Source organism: Petaurus breviceps, unplaced genomic scaffold (assembly GCF_028583685.1).
Source record: "Petaurus breviceps papuanus isolate PSGF00001 unplaced genomic scaffold, PetGlider_PUasm1.0 37, whole genome shotgun sequence".
In the NCBI taxonomy this organism is placed as follows: domain Eukaryota; kingdom Metazoa; phylum Chordata; class Mammalia; order Diprotodontia; family Petauridae; genus Petaurus; species Petaurus breviceps.
Window position 1 is genome coordinate 61310815 of NW_027186296.1, and position 21101 is coordinate 61331915.

Sequence of the window (21101 nt, forward strand, 5' to 3'; positions counted from 1 at the left end):
CTTTGTGACCCAATTTTGGTAAACATACTGGGGTGATTTGCCAATTCGTTCTGCAGCACATTTTTTACAAGTGAGGATTTTGAGACAAATAGGGTTAAATGACTTGTAACTTGCCTAGGGTTACACAATTAACATCTGAGGCCGCATTTGAACGCAGGAAAGTGAGTTCTGGATTCCAAGCCAGTGCTCTATCTACTGTGCCACCTACATGCCCCTCCCCTTTAAATACATAAATAACATGTATTTAATTTAAACATATAACTAATTAACAGTAGAAAGATACTAATAACTTTTTGTTACTGCAGCTAGGTCTGGTAGTACATGGAGTGTTGAACTTGGAGTCAGAAAGACCTGAATTCGAACCTTGCTCTTAGACACTTAGTAGCTGGAAGTCATTTAACCTGTGCCTTTCCTCATTTATAAAATGGGAATGATAATAGGACCCACATCTCTGGGTTGTTGCAAAGATAATGAGATAATATATTTAAAGCACTTTGCAAACCTTAAAGCACTATATTCATGTAGTAGTCGTTGCTATTATCATTAACCCTTTCTGTTACTTTAGTGTGAAAATCTATAGGAATACATGGTATAAGTTCAGAGATGTTGAGCACATGACCGGCAGGCTGCATGTGGCCCACAGTACTCTCAAGTACAATTTGAACCAGAATGAAATGTAACTAGGAAATATTTAACATTAATATTTAAAACAAGATAATATTACATTTTAAAACTAAGTCAATATGTGAACCACAATGAACCTTTTCTATGGTGAAATAACTCCTGTGTTTCTGTTTGATTTTGACCACTGGTATAGTTAATAGAGTGCCCATATTGATGCCAAGAAGACCAGGTTCAAGACCCCTTTCTGATACATACTGTGTTACCCTGATAAAGTCACTTAACCTCTTATTGCCTACAAACAGTTCTTTAGGACACTAGATTGTAGAGAAGATACCAGCCTACATTGGTAGAGGAAGTTTGCTTACCAGAGACTTCTCTGTACTAATAAAATTACAATTCTAGCCAGTTCCTGTCTTTATCTGCATCCCTACTGAGACAAGAAACAAAAATGGTTTAATCAAAATTATTAGGATAAAAATTACCATTCAAAATCAAGGAGAAATAAGAAATGATGGTATGAAATTAAGAAGAGTTTATGTCTGCTGTTTCAAAGAGTTAATACTTTTGAGGGTATTTGTCAAACATGAGTCTACTGTATAAAAATACTGATTTTGTGTTACTATGGTGAAGTTTATCTTAAATCATTTATTCCATAGTGTCGCTGCTGGGACTACAAAAGGGTTGGGAGGGGGAAGCTTTGTGAAATGTGTTGGTGATATGTCTCTTACATATGTCTTATAATCTCAATTAATTTTATTTCAGTTCTGTTCTCAGTTAATAACAAGATTTGGATACCATTGATTTGACTCAATTTGGATTAGAAAAAAAAAATAATCCTCATTCCAATGTTTATACCTTTAGAATTCTATTGCACTCCCTCTTCAATAAAGAGGCAAGGGGAGTTGTAAAGAAATAATGCATTAGAATTTAGCATTATCTAACAATTTCCTTTCTCATTTACCCCATCCAGCCACTAAATTTATGTTTCTATATTAATTTTATCCCCAGAGTTATGACACTGAGTCCAGTGAAAAGATACTACCTAGTAGAGGGGCTCAGCTCAATCAGACCTTCTCTTTCGTATTGAAACCTTTTTTTTCCTTGGGCACATAATTTTTATACTCTGAAGGCTCCTGTTGAGTACAGTAGCTCTGACATTCAAGTAGTGCTTCCTAAAAGTCAGAATCACTAGCTTCCTGCCACTAAGCAGTATACTTTTTACTTACATATTATTTTGGGACGTATTTTCAGTTATTTATGAAAACAAATGCAAATCAGAAAACCCTAAACTTTTTTTGTCAACATTTTAACTTCTGTTTCTTTTTGTTTACAACCACTTGGTCCCACTACCTCCAGTCTAAATGTTTAGCCCTGTTGCTAAGTAGGGAGTAGGTCTTCCAGAAGAAATGTCACACTGAGGAGAACACAAAACAGTGGATATATCAGTGCCCAAAACCCTAAGAATCAAAGTTTATGCAAATATGTCTGTGATTACTTTGAACTGGCAATATGTTACTTACAAATAGCCAGTTAACGGAGACTTAAATGTGTACTTACAGGATTGTTTTCTTTGTTTAGAGATTAGACAGCCTTTCTACCCCGTGGCACTCTTTCCCCTTCGCCTTCATTGGAATTATGTCTTCTTCTTTAGCAGTCATTGAAGTATGGCTTATTGGTGCAATTGTAGTTTCTTTGAAGATGTTGCAAAATTCATGAAATAAGGAACTGGTTACACTAGGTCCTTATCAGAAATAGAATTGGGGCAAGGTGTTTACTCCTGAGGACCATTCTTCTTTTCTCTTGCTTTAATACAATGGCCTAATGCAGGATGGGTGTACGGTATTCTTGGTGCTTTGGAAGCCATATGTGAGTATTTTCTCCTCCACGTATCCATTAACTCTCCATCATTGTTCTCTAGCTATTAATTTTACTCTTTCCTTCATCTGTATAAGAAAGAGATTGAACTTCCTCTCTGCCATCTAGTGTTAGGAAGGCGAGAAAAAGATTGTTTTGTTTGTTTTTTCCTGTCCACTGTTCGTTTGACAGGCACTCTCACTGATGTGTAGGAGCTTCAAAAAATACTGAAATTTTACAGTTAGAATTAAGGCCTTCTACATATGGCAAGAAAACCCCTCTGGTTGTTCTGAATTTTCAGTATTGTTTCTTTTTAAAAGTAAGATATATTTTAGCAACTAATTTGAATTTATTTCCAATGACTTAGTAACAGTATCATAGAGATCACATATGACTGAAAATTTCTGTTAACTTAGATGTCAGTATTCACATAGAAGAGATATAATGTTAATTAAATGGCCAAATTTATGTAGTGCTGTAAGGTGTCCAGGACTCTTTTACTTCTTAGAAACCCTGTGAGAAAAGTAGTACAAATTTTGTTATTTCCTATTTTAAAGTAGAAGAAACTTAGGGTTACAAAAGTTAAGTGACTTGAGTAGTCACACAGCTAAGAAGAACCTGACCTAGGATGTGAACCCAGGCCTCCTGACACCCAGGTTTAGCACTTTTGTAGTATAGAGTAGAATGGGCTATGGTCCTGAGAGCCAAGAGACCTGGACTGGTATCCTGCCTTTGATCATTACTAGCTGTGTGACCAGTGGCAGGGCACTAAACCTTTCTAAGCTTCAGTTTTCTTATCTTTAGCATGAGGAAAATAGCATTTGCCTTACCTTTCTTACTGGATTAGTGAGAGGAAAGGGTTTTTTTAGTCCTCAAAAAGATTATATAAATGTGACTTGCCATTTCATATGCTGAGAAATATTTATTTTTGTACTTTATACAGTTGTAATAGAATGTTACTCTTTGTAAGCGTTAAGCTTATGATTGTGACCTTTATATAAGGTGAGCCAAAGTTCCTTGTGTACCTTTACCATATAGGGCTCTTGTGGTCTTTAATATAGTTAGTGATTATTATTGATTGGTGGACTTGGTTATGTGGAATGACTGTTAGGGTGAAAATGTTTTCTTTTTTCCTTAATTTTTTAGTGCTTAGGTGTAGGTATTGTTAGCTATATTCTATAGAATGACTGCATTTTAGCTAATGACATAATTCACTAACCCATCCAAATACCTGTGAGGTTCTTTGTGAATTGCCAGATTTCATGACTAAATTATTATGCAGAATTATTGTTTTTCTTTGGAAGGACTAAGAAGCTCTTGTTTCTGGTGCCAGTATTTATTCACTTTGTGACCTTAGGTAAAATACAATTTTTCTGAGCCCCACCTTCCTTAACCACAAAATGAAGAATACCAATTCCTGCTTCACCTACCACCCTTGTTGTGAGGATTAAATAAGTAATTAGAATATATTACAGCATGCTTAACAAAACGTGAAATGGTTTTATTACTGTTATATCTGTTGCATGTTGTTATTTGTCCCAAGAGTTTCATTTTGTGTGCTTGGGTCTCAGACCGTGGCTTTCCTAATACTTTTGACATAAAACTAGATTAAAGGCATATATCATAAGCCAGTCTAGTGTGAGTCAGATTTCATAATTGTTTCTGAGTATAACTCAGGTTACTTATTTTATTTTAAAATGTTGCATAGTCAAGATCTTCAACAAAGGTCCTCACTGAACAGATCCATTCAGAGGTAGCACTCTGCATAAAATTCTGGGCTTGGAGTCAGTAATACATGAGTTTATATTTGGTTTCAGAGCTATATGACCCTGAGCAACTCACTTAACCCCTCTTGTCCTCAGTTTCCTCAATTGTAAAATGGGAATAATAATAGCCACTAATTTTCAGGGTTGTTGTGATGCTCAGATGAGGTACTATTTGCAAAGCATTTTGCACAGTCCCTGGCACATTGTAGGGGCTATATAAATGCTTATTCCATCCCCACACTCTGTTGCCTGATATGATTTGAGCTTGTCAGATTGTAGAACCATGGGAACTAGAATGAAACTTAGAATTCAACTGGCCCAACTCAGTTCTTAACGTAAAAAAAAAAAAAGCCAAAACTATTGAATATTGAGATGTTAGGTTACTTGCCCTGAGTCACACAGCTAACTAATATCAGAGTTGGCACTAGAACCCAAGTCTCACTGTCTAGTGCTGCTTCTACCATACCACAATGGCTGCTTATGTAATCTTTGGCAAGCTATTTTACCTTTATGACTGTTGTCCTATCTCTAAAGTGGATGGTTAGACCAGATACTTTTTAAAATTCCCTGCAGCTGTCAGAACCTAAAATCCTATGATCTCAAAGCCATACCTTATTTGTCTTCAAGCCAGTTGCTGTTGTCATCACCATTATTTTCGACACCTGGTTTGCCTGATTTTCTGTAAGGAAGAAGAGATGAGAACTTCATCCTCTGTAGTAGCAAACACATCTCTAGCTTCATTTAGGTCCCTGAGTACAAGCAGCTCCCTATATACCTTCCCCAAGTGTGTTTATCACCTCTTTGTTAGTAAATGAATACTATATTTCATCATAGGTCCTCCAGAAACATGGTTGGTCATGGTATTGATCATAATTCTTGTCCTTCAGAGTCCTTGTAGAAATTGTTCTCCTGGTTCTGCTCACATAATTAAAGCTTCATTAGTTAATACTACTCAGAATTTCCTGAACTTGTCTCTTTCATTTCATATTGTGTCATTTTATATGGTGCAGTAATATTCCATTTCATTCCTATACCACAGTTTGTCCAGCTCTTCCCCAGTGGCTAAGAGCTGATCTAAAACACCCTTTTTTAGACTCTACTACTTTTCTTTGTTCTTCTTTCCCCCTTGATGCTTCCTTCAGAATCAGGAAGTCTGTGTGGCTTGTATTAACCTCACTCTTTAACTCTGTCTCATTCCCTATCCCTACTTATATTCTTGCTGAATTTGATGTGTTTCTAGACCAAACTCTGTGGGTTTGTATCCAGTCCTCTTTAGTCTGTTCTAAGTGAGAGTGATATTCATCTGATGCACCTCCCTGCCCCAGCCTTTCCTCCATGTTTGTATGCTCTTTTCAGACACCCATATTGTGAGAACTAGCAAGTTCTATCCTCTTCTTCCTCTTCCCTACATCAGTGTCTTCCTCCTTTTACGCTCGCTTCTTTTTCCTCTCTTCAGACCCTCAGAATAAAACCAATCCACCCCTAGGACCATATTTAATTATTTAATATTTAATTACCTTAGTTTTTTATGAAGACAAAAAGGTTTTTTGAAAGAACACTCATTTCTTCACCCTCTATGAGACTATTAACACTAAACCATCACATAGCTCCTTCTGATTGCTCAGATAAATTTGCATTTCTAGGTTCTTTTGGCTCCTGACCCTGTTTTTAAAAATTCCTGTTCCGCTCTGGTCTTTTCACCAGAAATGTTGGAAAGTCTGCTATTCCATTAAAGGACCTTTTCTTCTGTTCTTCATGCCTCTCCCCGCTTCCTGTCTCCTTAGGATTATATTCAGTTTTGCAGGGTAATTTATTGTTTTGTCTTTTTGAAATTTTGTATTCCAAGATGTTCTTTCACTGAAAGTTGCAGCTGTGATACTGACTTCAGTTCCTTGGGACTCGAATTGCTTCTATCTGTATGCCTGTTGTGTTTTTTCCTCTTAGGAGATGATTAGTGGATTCTTTCTGTTGTTTTTACTTTGTTCTCTGCTTCTCATAATCCTTGGTGTAGTTCATTTATGATTTCTTAAATCTTAGGATTTCTAGGCTTTTATATTATGGATGTCAGGGAGTCCAAATTATCTTAAACTGTTTCTCCTTGACTTGTTTTCTAGTTCAGTTATTTCTGATATCACACGTTCTACTTTTTCTTCCATCTTTTCAATCTTTTGATTTTGTTATACTTCTGGCTATCTCATGGAGTCATTGATTTCTGTTTGGTCTATTCCAGGTTTTTAGGGAGGCCATTTTTTAGGTAAAGTTTATCACTTTGTCTTCTGAGCTACCTACTCTCTTTGATTTTCTTTTCTCCAGAGATTCCATTTTATGTTTTATCCCTTGCTTGATTTCTTATATGTATCATATAGTATTTGTGGAAAATCTCTTTTTGATGGGGTTTTTTTTTCTTTGAGTCTGCTTATTCTTCCTTTTGGGGAAAATCTCTAGATTGTTTAAAAAAAAATTCATACTGGATAGCATTTTTTCTTTGTTTTATATTTGGTTTTCTGTCTTTAGTACCCAGACTTGGGCTTTGTGCCAAGACTCTAGCTGTGCTATACTTTGGGATATGGTGGCTGGCCTTGCCTTGGGATACTTGTGTTCCAGAGCTGACCTCTTCTTTCTTGGCTTAGACCTTCCTCCCCAACCTTAACTTTTGAGGTTCAAGAAAGAGTGTTTGGGACTCCCAAACTCTTGGGCTTATACTCTCCTGTTATGAGGGCTCCTACACTGTGTTGTTTAGGGGCTTTCTCAGGGAAGCCCTCAGCTCTTTCTGCATATGTTCACAGAGTCTGTTTTTGCTTTGGTGAAAGGCCCTCTCTTTCTATTGCCTTGGTGATTCTTCTTGGCTTTTTTTTTTTACCTCCAAATTCTAAGGGGGTATAAGTCACTATATTTTTTTCATTAGATTTCTTGATCATAGTTGGTTTGGTGTAAACTTCTTTGGGGGCAGGTAGGTATGTGGAAACTGTCCTATTTTTTTTTTAAGCAATCGGGGTTAAGTAACTTGCTCAAGGTTACATGGCCAGTTATTACTGGGTGTGGTGCTAAGTATCTGAGCCCGGATTTGATCCCCAGGTCATCCCGACACTGGGGCCAGTGCTCTTACTCACTGAGCCACCTGGCCACCCCGTGTCCTGTCTATTTTTAATTGACATAGCCATCTTGGCAAGATTCTCCCTCTTCCCCCTCATCTCAAAATCTCAAATCTTTGAAGAACTGGAAAACAGCTCCCCTCTTTTCTACTCCCCCATCTCTCATTTACATTTGTGTTTGTATGTATGAGTTTCCTGATCTGCATGCTTAAAGTGAAAGATATTTTCACTAAACAGTGTTGCATCAGAAAAATTGGTAAATGTTGCTTATTTATGCCAGGATAGCAGCCTGGTACTCCAAAGAAGTATCAGAAAAGCATCTGTGTCATTTTTCCATATGGTATTTACTATTTCTTCATTTGCAGTATGACCTTGTCTCATCATAACTTAACCAATTCCAATTTGTTTATTTCTTAAATTGAACAATGTGATGCTTGAAGAGTAGGCAACTAAAGTTTCTTTTCTCATCACTCAGATTCATTCCACGAATTACAGTAATTACTTTCCAAAATGATATCTTTATTGTGATTTGGTTTTTCCCACTATGACAGCCAATCAGTAAAACAGTTATGACCTTTCTGTCTATAAATAAGAACAATTTGCTTATCTTATTGATTCATATTTCCCTTTTAGCCAACTGATTTTAACTCTAGAAATTGAGCTGTAGTTGATGATTTTGTGTTGGTCTCCACAATTCTGCTTAGTAGTGAGAGTATCATGAAATCATTCCAGTACCCTCCCTTTATTGTCATATCTAAATGTAGTTGTGGGATGGAGTTTTATAAGGGGTCGGGGAATAGATAAATTTATTTTCAGTCATTTAGGGATAAATCTTCAGGATTTTTAATTTAATGAAAAAAATCAAAGAAAATGGCTAGAGGAAATTTTATGTCCATTTCCCTTTGAATCAGTATCCCATTATTATCCTTGGGACTTCTTCTTGACTTTGTGTTGCATTATTCTGCACTCTTTTCAAAGTTTTGTATCAGCTTCAACAAATTGAGGATTTAATTTCAGTCAAGTATGGGTCAAATTTTCCTTTTAACAGAGCTTCACAGTCATCTTTATGAGCTCCAACTCTATAAGATATCATCATAAGGAGTTACTAAGCCAATAAAGCATAGTCCCTGCTTTGACCTTAGAGTCAAAAGATTTAGAACTAAAAGAAGGGGATCTTAGAGATCATCGAATCCAGTATTCTCATTTTTTTTATTAAATAGTACTTTATTTTTTCCAATTACATGTAAAGATAGTTTTCAACATTTTTTTTTTTGGCAAGGGCAATTGAGGTTAATTGACTTGCCCAAAGTCACATGGCTAGTCAGTGTGTCAAGTGTCTGAGGCTGGAGTTGAACTGAGGTCCTCCTGACTCCAAGGCTGGTGCTCTATTCACTGCACCACCTAGCCACCCCGTTAATTTTTTATAAGATTTTTAGTTCAAAATTTTTTCCCCTGCCTTCCATACCCCCTCCCCAAGATGGCAAACAATCTAATATGGTTTATACATGTGCAGTCATGTTAAACATATTAGTCATATTGTGAAAGAAAAAACAGAAAAAAAGGGAAAAAACACCAAAAACAAAAAAAGTGAAAATAGAATGCTTTGATCTGCATTCAGACTCCATAGTTCTTTATCTGGGTGTGGATAGCATTTTCCGTCATGAGTCTTTTGGAATTGTCTTAGATCATTGTATTGCTGAGAAGAGCTAAGTCTATCATAGTTGCAGTATCCTCATTTTATAGATGAAGAAATTTTGACTCAGAGATTGTGATGTGTCCAAAGTCATAGAGGAAGTAAGCTTCAGGCCTGGGACTTGAATTCCCAGGCCTTCTTTCAAATACACTTTTCTCTCCACTACATCCCACTGAGATTAAGCATTCTATAATCATAAATATATATAGCCAAGGAACAGTTATTTTTAAATTTATACCCTTGCAACTGTAGCTATCAGCTATACAGATTTGCAGATATAAATATAAGTTATAAGTCATCAGTTATTTAAGTTGGATAAAACAGCATGCAGTGGTGATTAATGCCAGGATTAAAGGTTGGTGGTCTAGGAATTAACAAAGCATACCTCTCCTTGAGTCCTTGTTGTGATCCGCATAGTGGCTTACTTCCCTAGTGTTTATTATAGGATACAATACAGACTTTAACTGGACCGTCATTGTTGCACAACAAAATTCTTATTATTCTTTGATTGAATATCTTCTTTGATGTATTCTTTTATCCTACTTCTTTCAGACCTCTGTTTTCCTCAAGGCCCCGATGATTCTTTCACATTCCTTGCCTAAACCAACCCTTCCCCTGTGCCCTTGATTCTATTCCTTCTCATTTCCTTAACCAGCTTCCCTAATTTGTTGTTATTTCTCTTGCTTTCATCTTCATTATTTCCCTATCTACTGAATTCTTCCTTGCTATCTACAAACATGCTTAGGTCTACCCCATCCTTTAAAAACACGCACGCACGTGCGCACATACACATCTTCACTTGATATGGCTATCCCTCTCTGTCATCCTCTTTCTTCCCTTTCACTGCTAAATCCCCCCAAAAAATATTGTTTATACTTTCTTCACCACCACCGATCTCATTCCTAAATTTTTTGCATTCTCACTATTGACCTTATCATTTGAGGGAAGCTGCTTGCTTCAATATACTTTGTCTTCAGAGCGCTCTCTTTCCTGCTAAGTCTGTTAAGGAATGTTGACAAGTCCAGTGGCACTTTCTCAGTTCTCATCCCTCTGGCCTTTCTGTAGCTTTTAATATTATTGACCACTGCCCCATCTTGCACAAGCCCTTTTCTTGACTTCTGTGACACTACTCTTTGCTCTTTCTTTTTCCAACTATACAACTGCTCTTCCTCCTCTGTATTGAATTTGATTTTATTTCTTACATGTATATTCTTGGAATTCTCATTTGCTTGCATATATTTAAGTATCATCACCATGAGATTACTCCCATCCATACCTAACCCTTCTCTCCCAAAATTGAGTTTTGCATCATCAGCTGACTGCTGCTGGATGTTCTCTCCAGAAGTTTACTGTATAAGTTGCTGTTCAGTTTTTACTTTGTGACTTTTAGTGAAGGGGGTGGAGGCTTTAGTGAAAGGAGAAGCAGAGAGATGGGGGGGGGACCTCTCTCAGACTTAAATTATTGCCTCTTTAATAGTCCTTCCAAATCTAGTATATATAGTCTGCTTCATTATATTAGCCAACATTCAGTTGTTTTGGTGAGTTGGAGTAACTTATAATCATTCTCCCTAAGGAAGAAATATCCTCAGGGCTAGACTGGTGTGAATTTTGTATGCTGATAAAAAAAAAAAAGAACCTGGTATATAGAACATTAAAAAGAAATACAGAGGCAGCTAGGTGGTGCAGTGAATAGAGCACCAGCCCTGGAGTCAGGAGGACCTGAGTTCAAATGGGCCTCAGACACTTAACACTTACTCGCAGTGTGACCTTGGGCAATTCACTTAACCCCAATTGCCCTGCCTTCCCCCCTCCAAAAAAAAAAACCCAGCAAAACAAGAAATACAAAGGAATAAGACAAAAAAACCCTCCCCAATAATTGGGAAATGTGTGAGAAATAAACATCCCCCCCTTTATTTTTTTGCTTTTTGGAGGGGGAAGGCAGGGCACTTGGGATTAAGGGACTTGCCCAAGTTCACATGGCTTGTAAGTGTTAAGTGTCTGAGGATGGATTTGAACTCAGGTCCTCCTGACTCCAGGGCCAGTGCTCTATTCACTGTGCCACCTAGCCACCCCATAAATAAACATTTCTTAAAATTATTTAGAATATTCCAGAAGTTTTAATACAATTTTAAGTTGTTAAAATTTTTTTATTAAGGTTAAAGTTTAATGGCTAACAACTACACTAAGAATTTTGGGACACCCTGTAGGGAAGTGAGATAATGGAATAAGCATGTATGTAGCACCTGCTGTTTTCCAGGCACTGTTCTAAGTGCATTTTAATAAGTGTTATCTAATTTGATCCTCAGAGCAACCCTGGGAAGTAAGTGCTGTTATTGTTCCCATTTTACAGTTGAGGAAACTGAGGCAGAGGTTAAGTGACTTGCTCAGGGTCACACAACTAGTCTGAGGCCAAATTTGAATTCAGTTCTTTCTGACTCCAGGCCTAGTGCTCTGTGCACTATGGTGCCCCCTAGCTGCCTTTAATGGATGGCATATATGAGTATATGAACACCATATTTCTTTTCTAGTCTTCCCTGCTTTCTCCAATTGGTAGACTGAGTTATGATATCCTTGTTCTGTAAAATCAATAGGCCGCAGGGAGGTGGGCAGAGAAAAGGTTTTGTCCTTCCTGGCCTATGAGGTCATTGATAATTGCTAGGTGCTTCTCTGGATATTATTCTGTTGACAAATTCAAGCTGGGAGTAGACTTTGGAACTTTTCATCAAAGGATGTTTGTTTTAGATTATTTATCTTAGAGCATTACATTCCTTCGATGTGTAGAGGAATGTTGGGCAGCCCTCCTCCCCTTTCCCTAAGCCTTCCTATTCTATACTGTCATCAAGTGACAGTAACCCCTTAATGCTTTGGGCTGTCTATTATCAAAACTTGTGTCTCACTGAGACTTTTTTTTAAGTTATAATCCAAGAAGGATCAGTTCTTTGTTCTTTTGTTGTATGAAACTGTGCTTAAACTAAACTATCAAAAGTGTATGGGAGCTTATTTCATGGGATCCTAAGAATGCTTTAAACAAACAATGGGACCTTATAGAAGAGATTCTTAATAGCTCTAAAGAGCCAAAAATAAGATGCGAGGCTTTTACACCTCAGGAAAATTCCTTGGATTATATTCTAGTTTATAACTGGAAAATGCTCCTAGGGGGCCTCAGTAAGGCTAAGAAAACTGCTGAAATATATGTGTGTGTATACAAAATTGTTTATATTGAATACATTTATGCACATATACACAAATGTATTCAATATATGTAAAATATGTGTGTGTGTGTGTGTGTGTGTGTGTGTGTGAAATTGTCTGTACCAAATAAATAATCATTGCAGTCAGTAATGATTTTTTCTTAGTGCCTCTTTTTGGAGCCAACACTGAAAATGAAAAAGGCCACTGAAATCCATCCTGCCCTCTTCCTGAGATAGACTGACTTTAGATGCCCTTTTGCTCTAACATTATTTATGTGAAATTATACCCAGATTCATTGTTGGTTCCATAAACCCTGGGTTAAGTGTGTGATTATGAGCATTAACATCCTGTTTTACCACGGTGTGTAATTTGTGTCTATCTTGTAAGTAGACTTAATTCAGCTGCAGTCCAGTTTACCTGCATGTTAGGAAAGGGCTAGGGACTGGGCCCTGTGATTTCATATGTATATATAGGGAACTACCAGGTGAAAAGACTGCCAGTACAGCTCAGGTTCTTCTTTGCAATTTAGAAAGTTGTAGTTGCCTCAGGCACTGAAGGGTTGAGATGCTGGTCTTTTTCACACAGCCAGTATGTGATAGTCAGAGGCAGGATTTGCATCCAGGTGTTCTAGCTTCAAGGCTAATTGCCTTATCCAAGATATTGAGCTTTTTCTCCTTGTGCACATTCAAAGAACTCACATTCACATAGTACTTTAAATGCTTGTGTGACGTATAACCCGTATAACTGTAAGGCCAAGGACCAATGACTAATCAAGATATCTTCAAACACATGAAATTTCTTATTTTTTAAAAAAATAAGAATCCTGCTGAGTAGTTATTTCTTTGTCTGCCAATAGGCTTAACCTAAAACAGGACTGAATCTGAATAGAAACAGAAACAACTCCTTTTTTCTTGGGGTGATAGAAAATAATAATAAACATTTTATTTTGAGAGGCAGTATAGTGCACTGACTGAGGGCACCAGACTTAAAACCAGGAAGATCTGGGTACAAATTCCCCCTCAGACAATTAATAGCTTTGTCATGCTTCCAAGACATTTCACCCTTCTGCCTTGATTTTTCTCCTCCATAAAATCAGGGAGGCTGGACTTTGACCTCTAAGGATACTTCTGGTTTGAAATCTAGGATCCTAGGATCTTTTATGGTGCTTCCCTCACAACTCTGAGTCAGTCATTTCACAAGCACTAATTAAGCTCTTACTGTGTGCCAGGCTCTGTGTTTGGCTTTGGCAGTCCCCGCTATCAAGCAGCTTACATTCTTTTGGGGAAGATGCATACAGGTAGAGCCACGTGCAGAATAAATACAAGATCAGCATAACATACACAGATGGATTAGTGAGGGAGGGCGTCAGCAGTTGGGAGATCAAGAAGGAGTCATGTGGAAAACAGTATTTGGATTTCTCAGTGAACTACAACCCTGCAGAGCAAGGACAGCAGGTGATGTTCTGATGATTATTTTCTTTTGATACATAAGGGAACTGAGGCTCAGAGAGGTCGTTACTTCCCCGTAAGTGTCAGAGTCAGGATTTAATAGGATCACTGACTTAGAGCTGCAAGGGCCCCACGAGGCCTTCTTGTCTAAACTTCATTTTGATATGAGGAGACAGAGCCTTGTGCCCCCGTCAAAAGAAGTTAAATGATTTTTCCAAGGCCACAAAGTAAGTGACAGAGTTAGGATTTGAACCCAGACTCTTAGAGTACAAATCTAGTATATATTCCACTACACTACTTGGCTTTTAAAATATGTCTAAGCTACTAAGAGATATTTTAGAATGACTGTTTCTGGAGATGTTCAGAAAAAGAATGAGCGATACTCCCTATCCTAGATCTTCTTATGCAATTGTTCAGTTGTTCCAGTTGTGTCTGACACTTCATTACCCCCTATTTGGGTTTTTTTTTTAGCAGATATACTGGAATGGTTTGCCATTTCCTTCTCCAGCTCGTTTGACGGATGAGGAAACTGAGGCAGACAGGGTCAAGTGACTTGCCCAGAGTCACACAACTAATGTCTGAGGCAGGATTTTAACTCGGGCCATCCTGACTCTGGGTCTGTCTCTATCCACTGCAACACCTGGCTGCATTTCTTAGGCATTTACCAGCCTTAAAGTAGAGAGCTGAACCATAAAAGTTCAGTAGCTTCCTCCCTGCTCAATCCTGTGCTTCCAGCCTTGCCTTCCCCCTTTCCTAAGACTAACTTTTCTCTTGTGCTTAGGGAATGCAAAGAATTGTTAGCATTTGTTTAAGCAAAGAATAGTGTAATTATTTTTAGTTCATCCATACCACTGTCCCCCTTCATGAGTTCAGATAACAAGAGAATTTAACATTCTAGGCAAAAACCTTTATCAGCTTAATCTGTTTTCCTTTAAGTTGACTCCTTTGTGATTGAGAGTGGGGACATCACTAAGCCAAAGGAATAGAAATCTAAAAATTATTTATGTATGACTTTCATTTTTTGGTAAACTTACATATGAATGTAGGGATTTAAGATTTAAGATATTGTGAGAACATCAGAGTTTGAAGCCAGACTACAAAACCTTCACTCACAAGAAACTAAAAAGTTGTCCATATCTCCTCTCTTCCCCAGTTCATACAGTCATTTGTTTATTTAAAAAAAAAATGTAGGTGTCTGTCACAGGTCAAGTTCTGTAAGACACCATATGGTAGGGAGTGAGGTACTGGTACTTCTCTAAAAAGTATATGATAAGTATTCAGGTAACTAGATCAGTATCTGGCAATATACAATGTGAATGCCCTCAAGAAGGTATGCTCAAAATACAAAGAGAGGTCAGAGAAGGTATGATCACTTCAGTTTGTTGTAGGGTGAGGAATGATCATAAATGACTTTGTAACATGTGAGCTGGGTCTTGAAAGCAGAGGCAGATTTTTGTAGAGGTGTTTTGTTTGTTTGGAGGGGGTGGGGAGAGGGATGGGCATTCCAAACAAAGAGAGTGCTATAAATAAAAGCAGAAAATACAAGACATATTTGAAGAATGACCAGAGTGGAAAAGTTGTAGATATCAAGCTGGAAAGGTCGTTTGAGGTCAGATCATAGATGGCTTTAAATCCTATCTTAAAGAGTTTGGACTTTGTTCTGTAGAGAGTGGTTTTCATTCACAGTTTCTAGTCTAGAGAGTGATAGCTTCTCAACTTGTAATTGTAGAAGGGTTTGTACTATGCTAGACACATTTAGAATAAATTTAACTAGAGCTGGGAGATTATTTAGGAAGTTTTTGCAATAGCCCAGACTAATTAGCAGCTGAATGGAGTTAATGCCAGTAGTAACGAAAAGGAGGAAATAGATGTAAGAGTGTTTATAGATATGAAGTTAACAAGAAAGACTGTTGGTTGTAGAGGGCAGCTAGGTGGTACAGTGAGTAGAGTGCCAGGCCAGGAGTCAGTAACACTCATCTTCCTGAGTTCAAATATGGCCTCAAACACTTACTAGTTGTGTGACCTTGGACAAGTCATTCCACCCTGTTTGCCTCAGTTTCACATCTGTAAAATGAGTTAGAGGAGGAAATGGCAGACCACTACATTATCTTAACCAAGAAAACCCCAAATGGGTCAGGAAGAGTCAGACATGATTGAAATGACTAAACAACAACAATTTCACATGGAGGGGAAAGGAGGAATCACAGATGCTTTCAAGCATGGGCAACAGGGAAAATGTAGTGACATAAATAAAGAGAAACCAGACTAAGGAGTTGCCTGAAATTGTAAGAAATAGGAAGGCAAGAGAAGATGACTTCCTTGTTAGCTTTTAAAAATTTTCAAGCCCTATTGGGACACTTGGATTTATAAATAATCAGTAAGTAGACAGCTAGAAGCAGGTTACAGAACTTTGGGAAAGTATTAGGGATGAAGCTAATCATCATTTGTATAAAAAGGTGAGTGTGTATCGTCAGTGTTTTTCAATAATCAGTTTTGCTGATTCTTCCACCCTTCTTTAAAAAAAAAAATCTTTCCGTGATGGCTCTCTGGGAGAAGCATGCAAGGGGATATGTAAGTGATACAGGAATAAAAGATCAATAAATTTATTTTTTAAATTTTAAAAATAATCTACACAGTAATGATAAATAAATAAATAAAAATGCACAGCATTGGGGTGGATTAAATCATCAGTTGAGAGTATGTAGAGCGCTGAAGTCGTAAGATTAGGATCTATATTGAAAGGGCCCTGCCTCCCTTAGAGATCTGGGTAAGTGAGAAGGAGAAATCATTCTGGTTTGGGAGGTGAATTAGTATGAAAAAGGAGTGGTCTCAAAGGTTGGAGTGAAGAGAAGAACCAGTACTAGAAAACTAATCAAAACAAAAGCCTGAAATTTAGGTTAACATTTAAACCTGACAGACTAATTGAGTAACTCGTGATGGTTACTATGCCTATAACTTTCTTTATCTTTTTCATAGTTTTGTACCTCGTTTTTTTCATTCTCCTACATGTGCTGGGCACTTTGCTAAAATGCCAATGCAATATTCCCAGAACCCACAATCATGACAAATATACCTGCATGGTGCTTGATCACAAAATATAACAGACTTTGCATGTGGAAGACAGAAGCAAAACATTTATTCAGACACCAGAAAACTGGATCCCCAAACCAGTAAGCCAATTTCATCATAGTAGCAAAGAAGTTAATAAGCCACAACAGCACAGAGAGCCACACCATCCTTTAGCCTTCCCACAAGCCAACACAAGCCTAGCTGTCACAGTAGGTATCAAACACCAACTTTTACTCACAAGCCTGTCTGTCTCCCTCTGAAGCATCCTCTCCTCCCAACCTTCTAGCTGTCTCTGACTCCCAGCTTCCTGTGGGCTCTACTCCACCCTTCAGCAAACTCCTCCCACCACAGGCTCCTTGTGACCACATTCAGCCTTTTAGGGGGCAGAGTATATTTTCAAAGCAGGAAAAGTCTTCAAATTCCCTTAGGCTTATTAAGGGACAGGGAAGATCTTCAAATCACCATCACCATCACCTGGGGATCCAGAGAAAAGCAAACAGTTGTCACTTCTCTTAAGGAGCTCCTGGTCTGATGTGGAAGAAGACAGCAGGCAAACCACTGCGTACAAACAAGAGACCTGCAGGAGGCATCAGGGTCAAGGAGGAACTGGAAAGGTGTCTTGCAGAAGGTTGGACGTTGGCAGAAGCTTAAAGGAAGAAAGGAGAGCCAGGAGGGCAGATAAAGAAGGGAGAGAGTTCCAGACATAGGGGAACAGCCATTGAGAATGCTCCAAGTTGGGAGGAGTATTTTATTAGGTATAAGAAACAATGAGGAAGCCTATGTTTTAAAGTGTGTGAATAGGAGTGGAGTACAGGAAGAAGATAGGTTATAAAGGGCTTTGAAAACCAGATGATTTTTGAAATTTGATCCTGGAAGTAATGGGGAGCCATTGGAATAGAGGGGTGACAAGGGCCAACTTGTGATTTAGGCTGATCAGTTTAAAAGCTGGAGGACATTCTGGAATATGGAGGCACTTGAAGCAGGGACATTGACTAGCAGGCTATTACAATAGTCTAGGCATAAAGTCAGGAGACCTGGATCAAGGTGGTCACATTGTCCGAGGAGAGAAGTTACAAGGAAGAAACTACAGCATGTGGCAACTTATTGCATGTGATGGGGGGATGGGGTGGTGATTAGAGAGCTAGAAGATGACACATAGGTTGAGAACCTGGATGACTGAAGGGGTGGTTTCCCCCCTTGGAATGTACCATGAGCTTCTTGTTTTCAGAATCTGTTCTGTTTTCATCTGTATATTCCCAGCACCCAGCTCAATGAGTGCACTAAATAAATGTTTGTTCATTGATTACGTGATTCTTAACTTTTGGAAAAGCAGAATATTAACCCCATACAGGAATAGGAAAGAAAAATCTTTTTCTTTGGATGCCATCGTGGATATTTCTTGTTATATTCTACCATGCCTTTGCTATGTCACGAAGATGGCTCTGTGTGATGTATTCATTTATAACTACATTATCTTGGATTATTAGGATATTTTAAAATATAATTGAAAGTACTTTGAGTTGCTTGGAAACAGTTTCTATGTATAAAACAATGTTGGATGGGACAAGAACAGAATAATAGTCAATAGTATTTCTCTGTTTAGTTGACATTGGGAATTTGTGTGTGCAGGGGGAGGAGAGAAGAGGAGGAATTGGAGGGTGCTTCCTACTCCTCAAATATTCCCTACATGCACTGGGGCCCCTGCCTCATCTGTCATTTGAAATCAGCCTAAGGTATCAAATAATACATAGAAGAGTCATTCTTGTAAGCCATGTTTCTATGGGCAACCAACTAAAAGTCACCTCCTTGTACTTCCTTATTACTCATTAGTTAACAGGATATTAACCATTTCAAGAACCTAAAGCTGCTTCTGATCTTGGTCTTCCCTGGGAATGGTTCCTGATTTTCACCCCAGTTAACTTGTTTGTGGCCTCTTGCTACAGTGGGTGAGTGGTGAGGATGGATGGATGTTTGCATATAAGTAAAGCATGTAAGATCAGGCCTCTATGGAGCTCCTTCTGCAGAATGTAATCAGTTAAATCAGTAATTTAAGCCAAGATCCACAGATGTAGTTCTAAGCCTACTGCCTGTCAGCTATAATTTATGTATTAACCTGAGATTGTTTGCTTTCAGGGAGAATGCTGGAGAACCTGACTCTTGGAGCAGTTTGTCCTATGAAATACCTTATGGGGACTGCTCTGTGAGACATCATCGAGAGTTGGACATTTATACATTGACATCTGAATCCGATGAGGAATCCCTACACCCCAGAGACAGTCGGACAGGACATATCTTTAAACTTATGAACATCCAGCAGCAGCTTATGGTGAGGAGAAACAATCCATACCTCAAGCCTTTGACTCTATATTAAAACTAAATTTAATTAGATTTAGGGTATTTAGTCAACAAGCATTTATTAAGCACTTACTATATGCTAGTTACTGTATTCAGTAATAGGAATACAAAGAAAGGTAAAAACATTTCCTACCCTGCAGGAATTCTTCTTCTACCTGGGAGATAGCGTGTAAATAATAATGGCTAGCATTTGTACAGTGCTTTAAGGTTCGCGAGGCACTTTATGTATGTTCTCTCATTACAGCCCTGTGAGATCAGTGCTGTTATCACCTCCCTATTTTTCAGATGAGGAATTGCAACTGAGAGAAATCTAGTGATTTGCCCAGGATCCTAGAGCTAGTAAATTTAGTGTCTGAGGCATATCTGAACCTAGTTTATGGAAAACTGTCTGAGAAAGAAAGGCATAATCAGGTTGAGGGACTAAAAAGGCCTCCTGCAGAAGGTGGAATCTGAGCTGAGTCTTGAAGGAGCCAGGAAAGCTATGAGATGGAAGTGAGCTCAGTGAGGAGAGTATCCCAGGATTCTGATCAGCCAGTGCAAAGGCAGGCACAGTAACTGAGATAGAGTGTCATGTTTGAAGAACTTTTACTGCTCCATCATTGCTGGATCTTAGAGCTTGTGGAGGGGAGTAAAGTGTAAAAAGATGAAAAGGGTAGGGAGGGGCCAAGTTATGTAGCATTTTAAATGCCAAATATAGGAGGTTTAGATTGAATCCTGAAGTTTTTGAAACTAGAAACATTGGCAAGTAATCAGTGCTTGCAAATGACTCTTGTGTTTATATATGTGTGATAAGTTTCTGGACCTCATTTTTTATGTCCCAGATATAATAATGTTTTGGTTCTGATTGGCCTTTGCCAAGCAACCCAAGCGATGACATTTAGTCATAGCAGGGCTCAGAGCTACATAAAGGAAATGTATTGGTTTGACTTGGAAAGACAAAACCTACAATATATTTTGTGAGATAGTTGATAATTTTTTTTAGAATTTACATTAAATTAGAAGATTTTGAATTTTTTATGTTATGGCTATATTAACTTGTGTTCATAAAACTGAAAAATCACTTAAAACCAACTGCTTTTTGTCATATATGTGTCTTCTCAATGAAAATTGCTGTTAGGAAGCCAAATAATACAATTCACTATAAGTTTAGGTTCTTTTTCCATCCAGGTTTTATTCAGCATTAATTTGATTTGATTTTGGAAAGCAGCTTTGTGATTATTTAATTTAGGTTTATTCAGGGCCGTTGAAATACCAGAGGCTTCCTTTGGAACAGGCATCATTGTTCATCCCATTAGGTCTGGTGACTTCATTCCATGGACATATGGTGTCTCCGCCTCTGCCCTTTTCAGAGTCAGGCTTATCCCAGAACAAGAATCACTTTTGTTTTTGCTTGTATGTGCTCCCCGGAAATCAGACGTCTTTTTTAGGTCTCTTTCCACAAGACAGTTATTTGACAGTCCAGTTGAAACTGTTCTCTTGAAAGTGCCAGAGGGATCTCTACTATGGATAAGGCAGGCAAAGTGAGGGGTGGGTTGGGTTGGAACAACCACCTTCCTTACGCTTTTTGAATAATGTAGAAAAGGCTCAACACTCTGGAGTCAGTTCAATCACCTGTTGTTTTTTCTAGACATGTGATAGTTTATTGTTACCCTAAATCCATCGTAACCATTATGTACTTGTGGTTTTTTCGATCTAATGGGAATGAACTGCTAAGACTTGTGGGGCTTTGACTCTCATGGTAGAACCTAAGACTGATTCATGACCATATCCTTTTGAAGGGAAGGGAAGTTAGAAGGCCACAACACTGAGGTTCCCAAAGAAGACCAGTTTATCATTAATACATTAGTATTCAGAACATATATATATATAACGATGTATTGACTAACTTTTATTAAAAACCATGAAACCCCAGTTTTACCAATAGGGAAATTGAGGCAGTTAGATGAGTGTGAGTTTGTGGAGTAGACCAGATGTCGAGCCAAGGACAAAACATAAATGGTTTCTAGTT

At 38.1% G+C, this 21101-nt stretch overlaps 1 protein-coding gene across 6 annotated transcripts in view; it reads left to right on the forward strand.

The window, feature by feature from the left end:
• AKAP13 (A-kinase anchoring protein 13) overlaps nt 1–21101 on the forward strand; it is a 399825-nt gene that overhangs the window by 216270 nt on the left and 162454 nt on the right. For all 6 annotated transcript variants that reach the window (XR_011170310.1, XM_069098536.1, XM_069098533.1 and 3 more), the window contains one exon: nt 18872–19064. Coding sequence is in view for 5 of the 6 variants with exons in the window: in XM_069098536.1 (XP_068954637.1) it covers nt 18872–19064 (193 nt within the window). In the remaining variant the exon portion in view is untranslated. The remainder of the gene's footprint in view (nt 1–18871; nt 19065–21101) is intronic.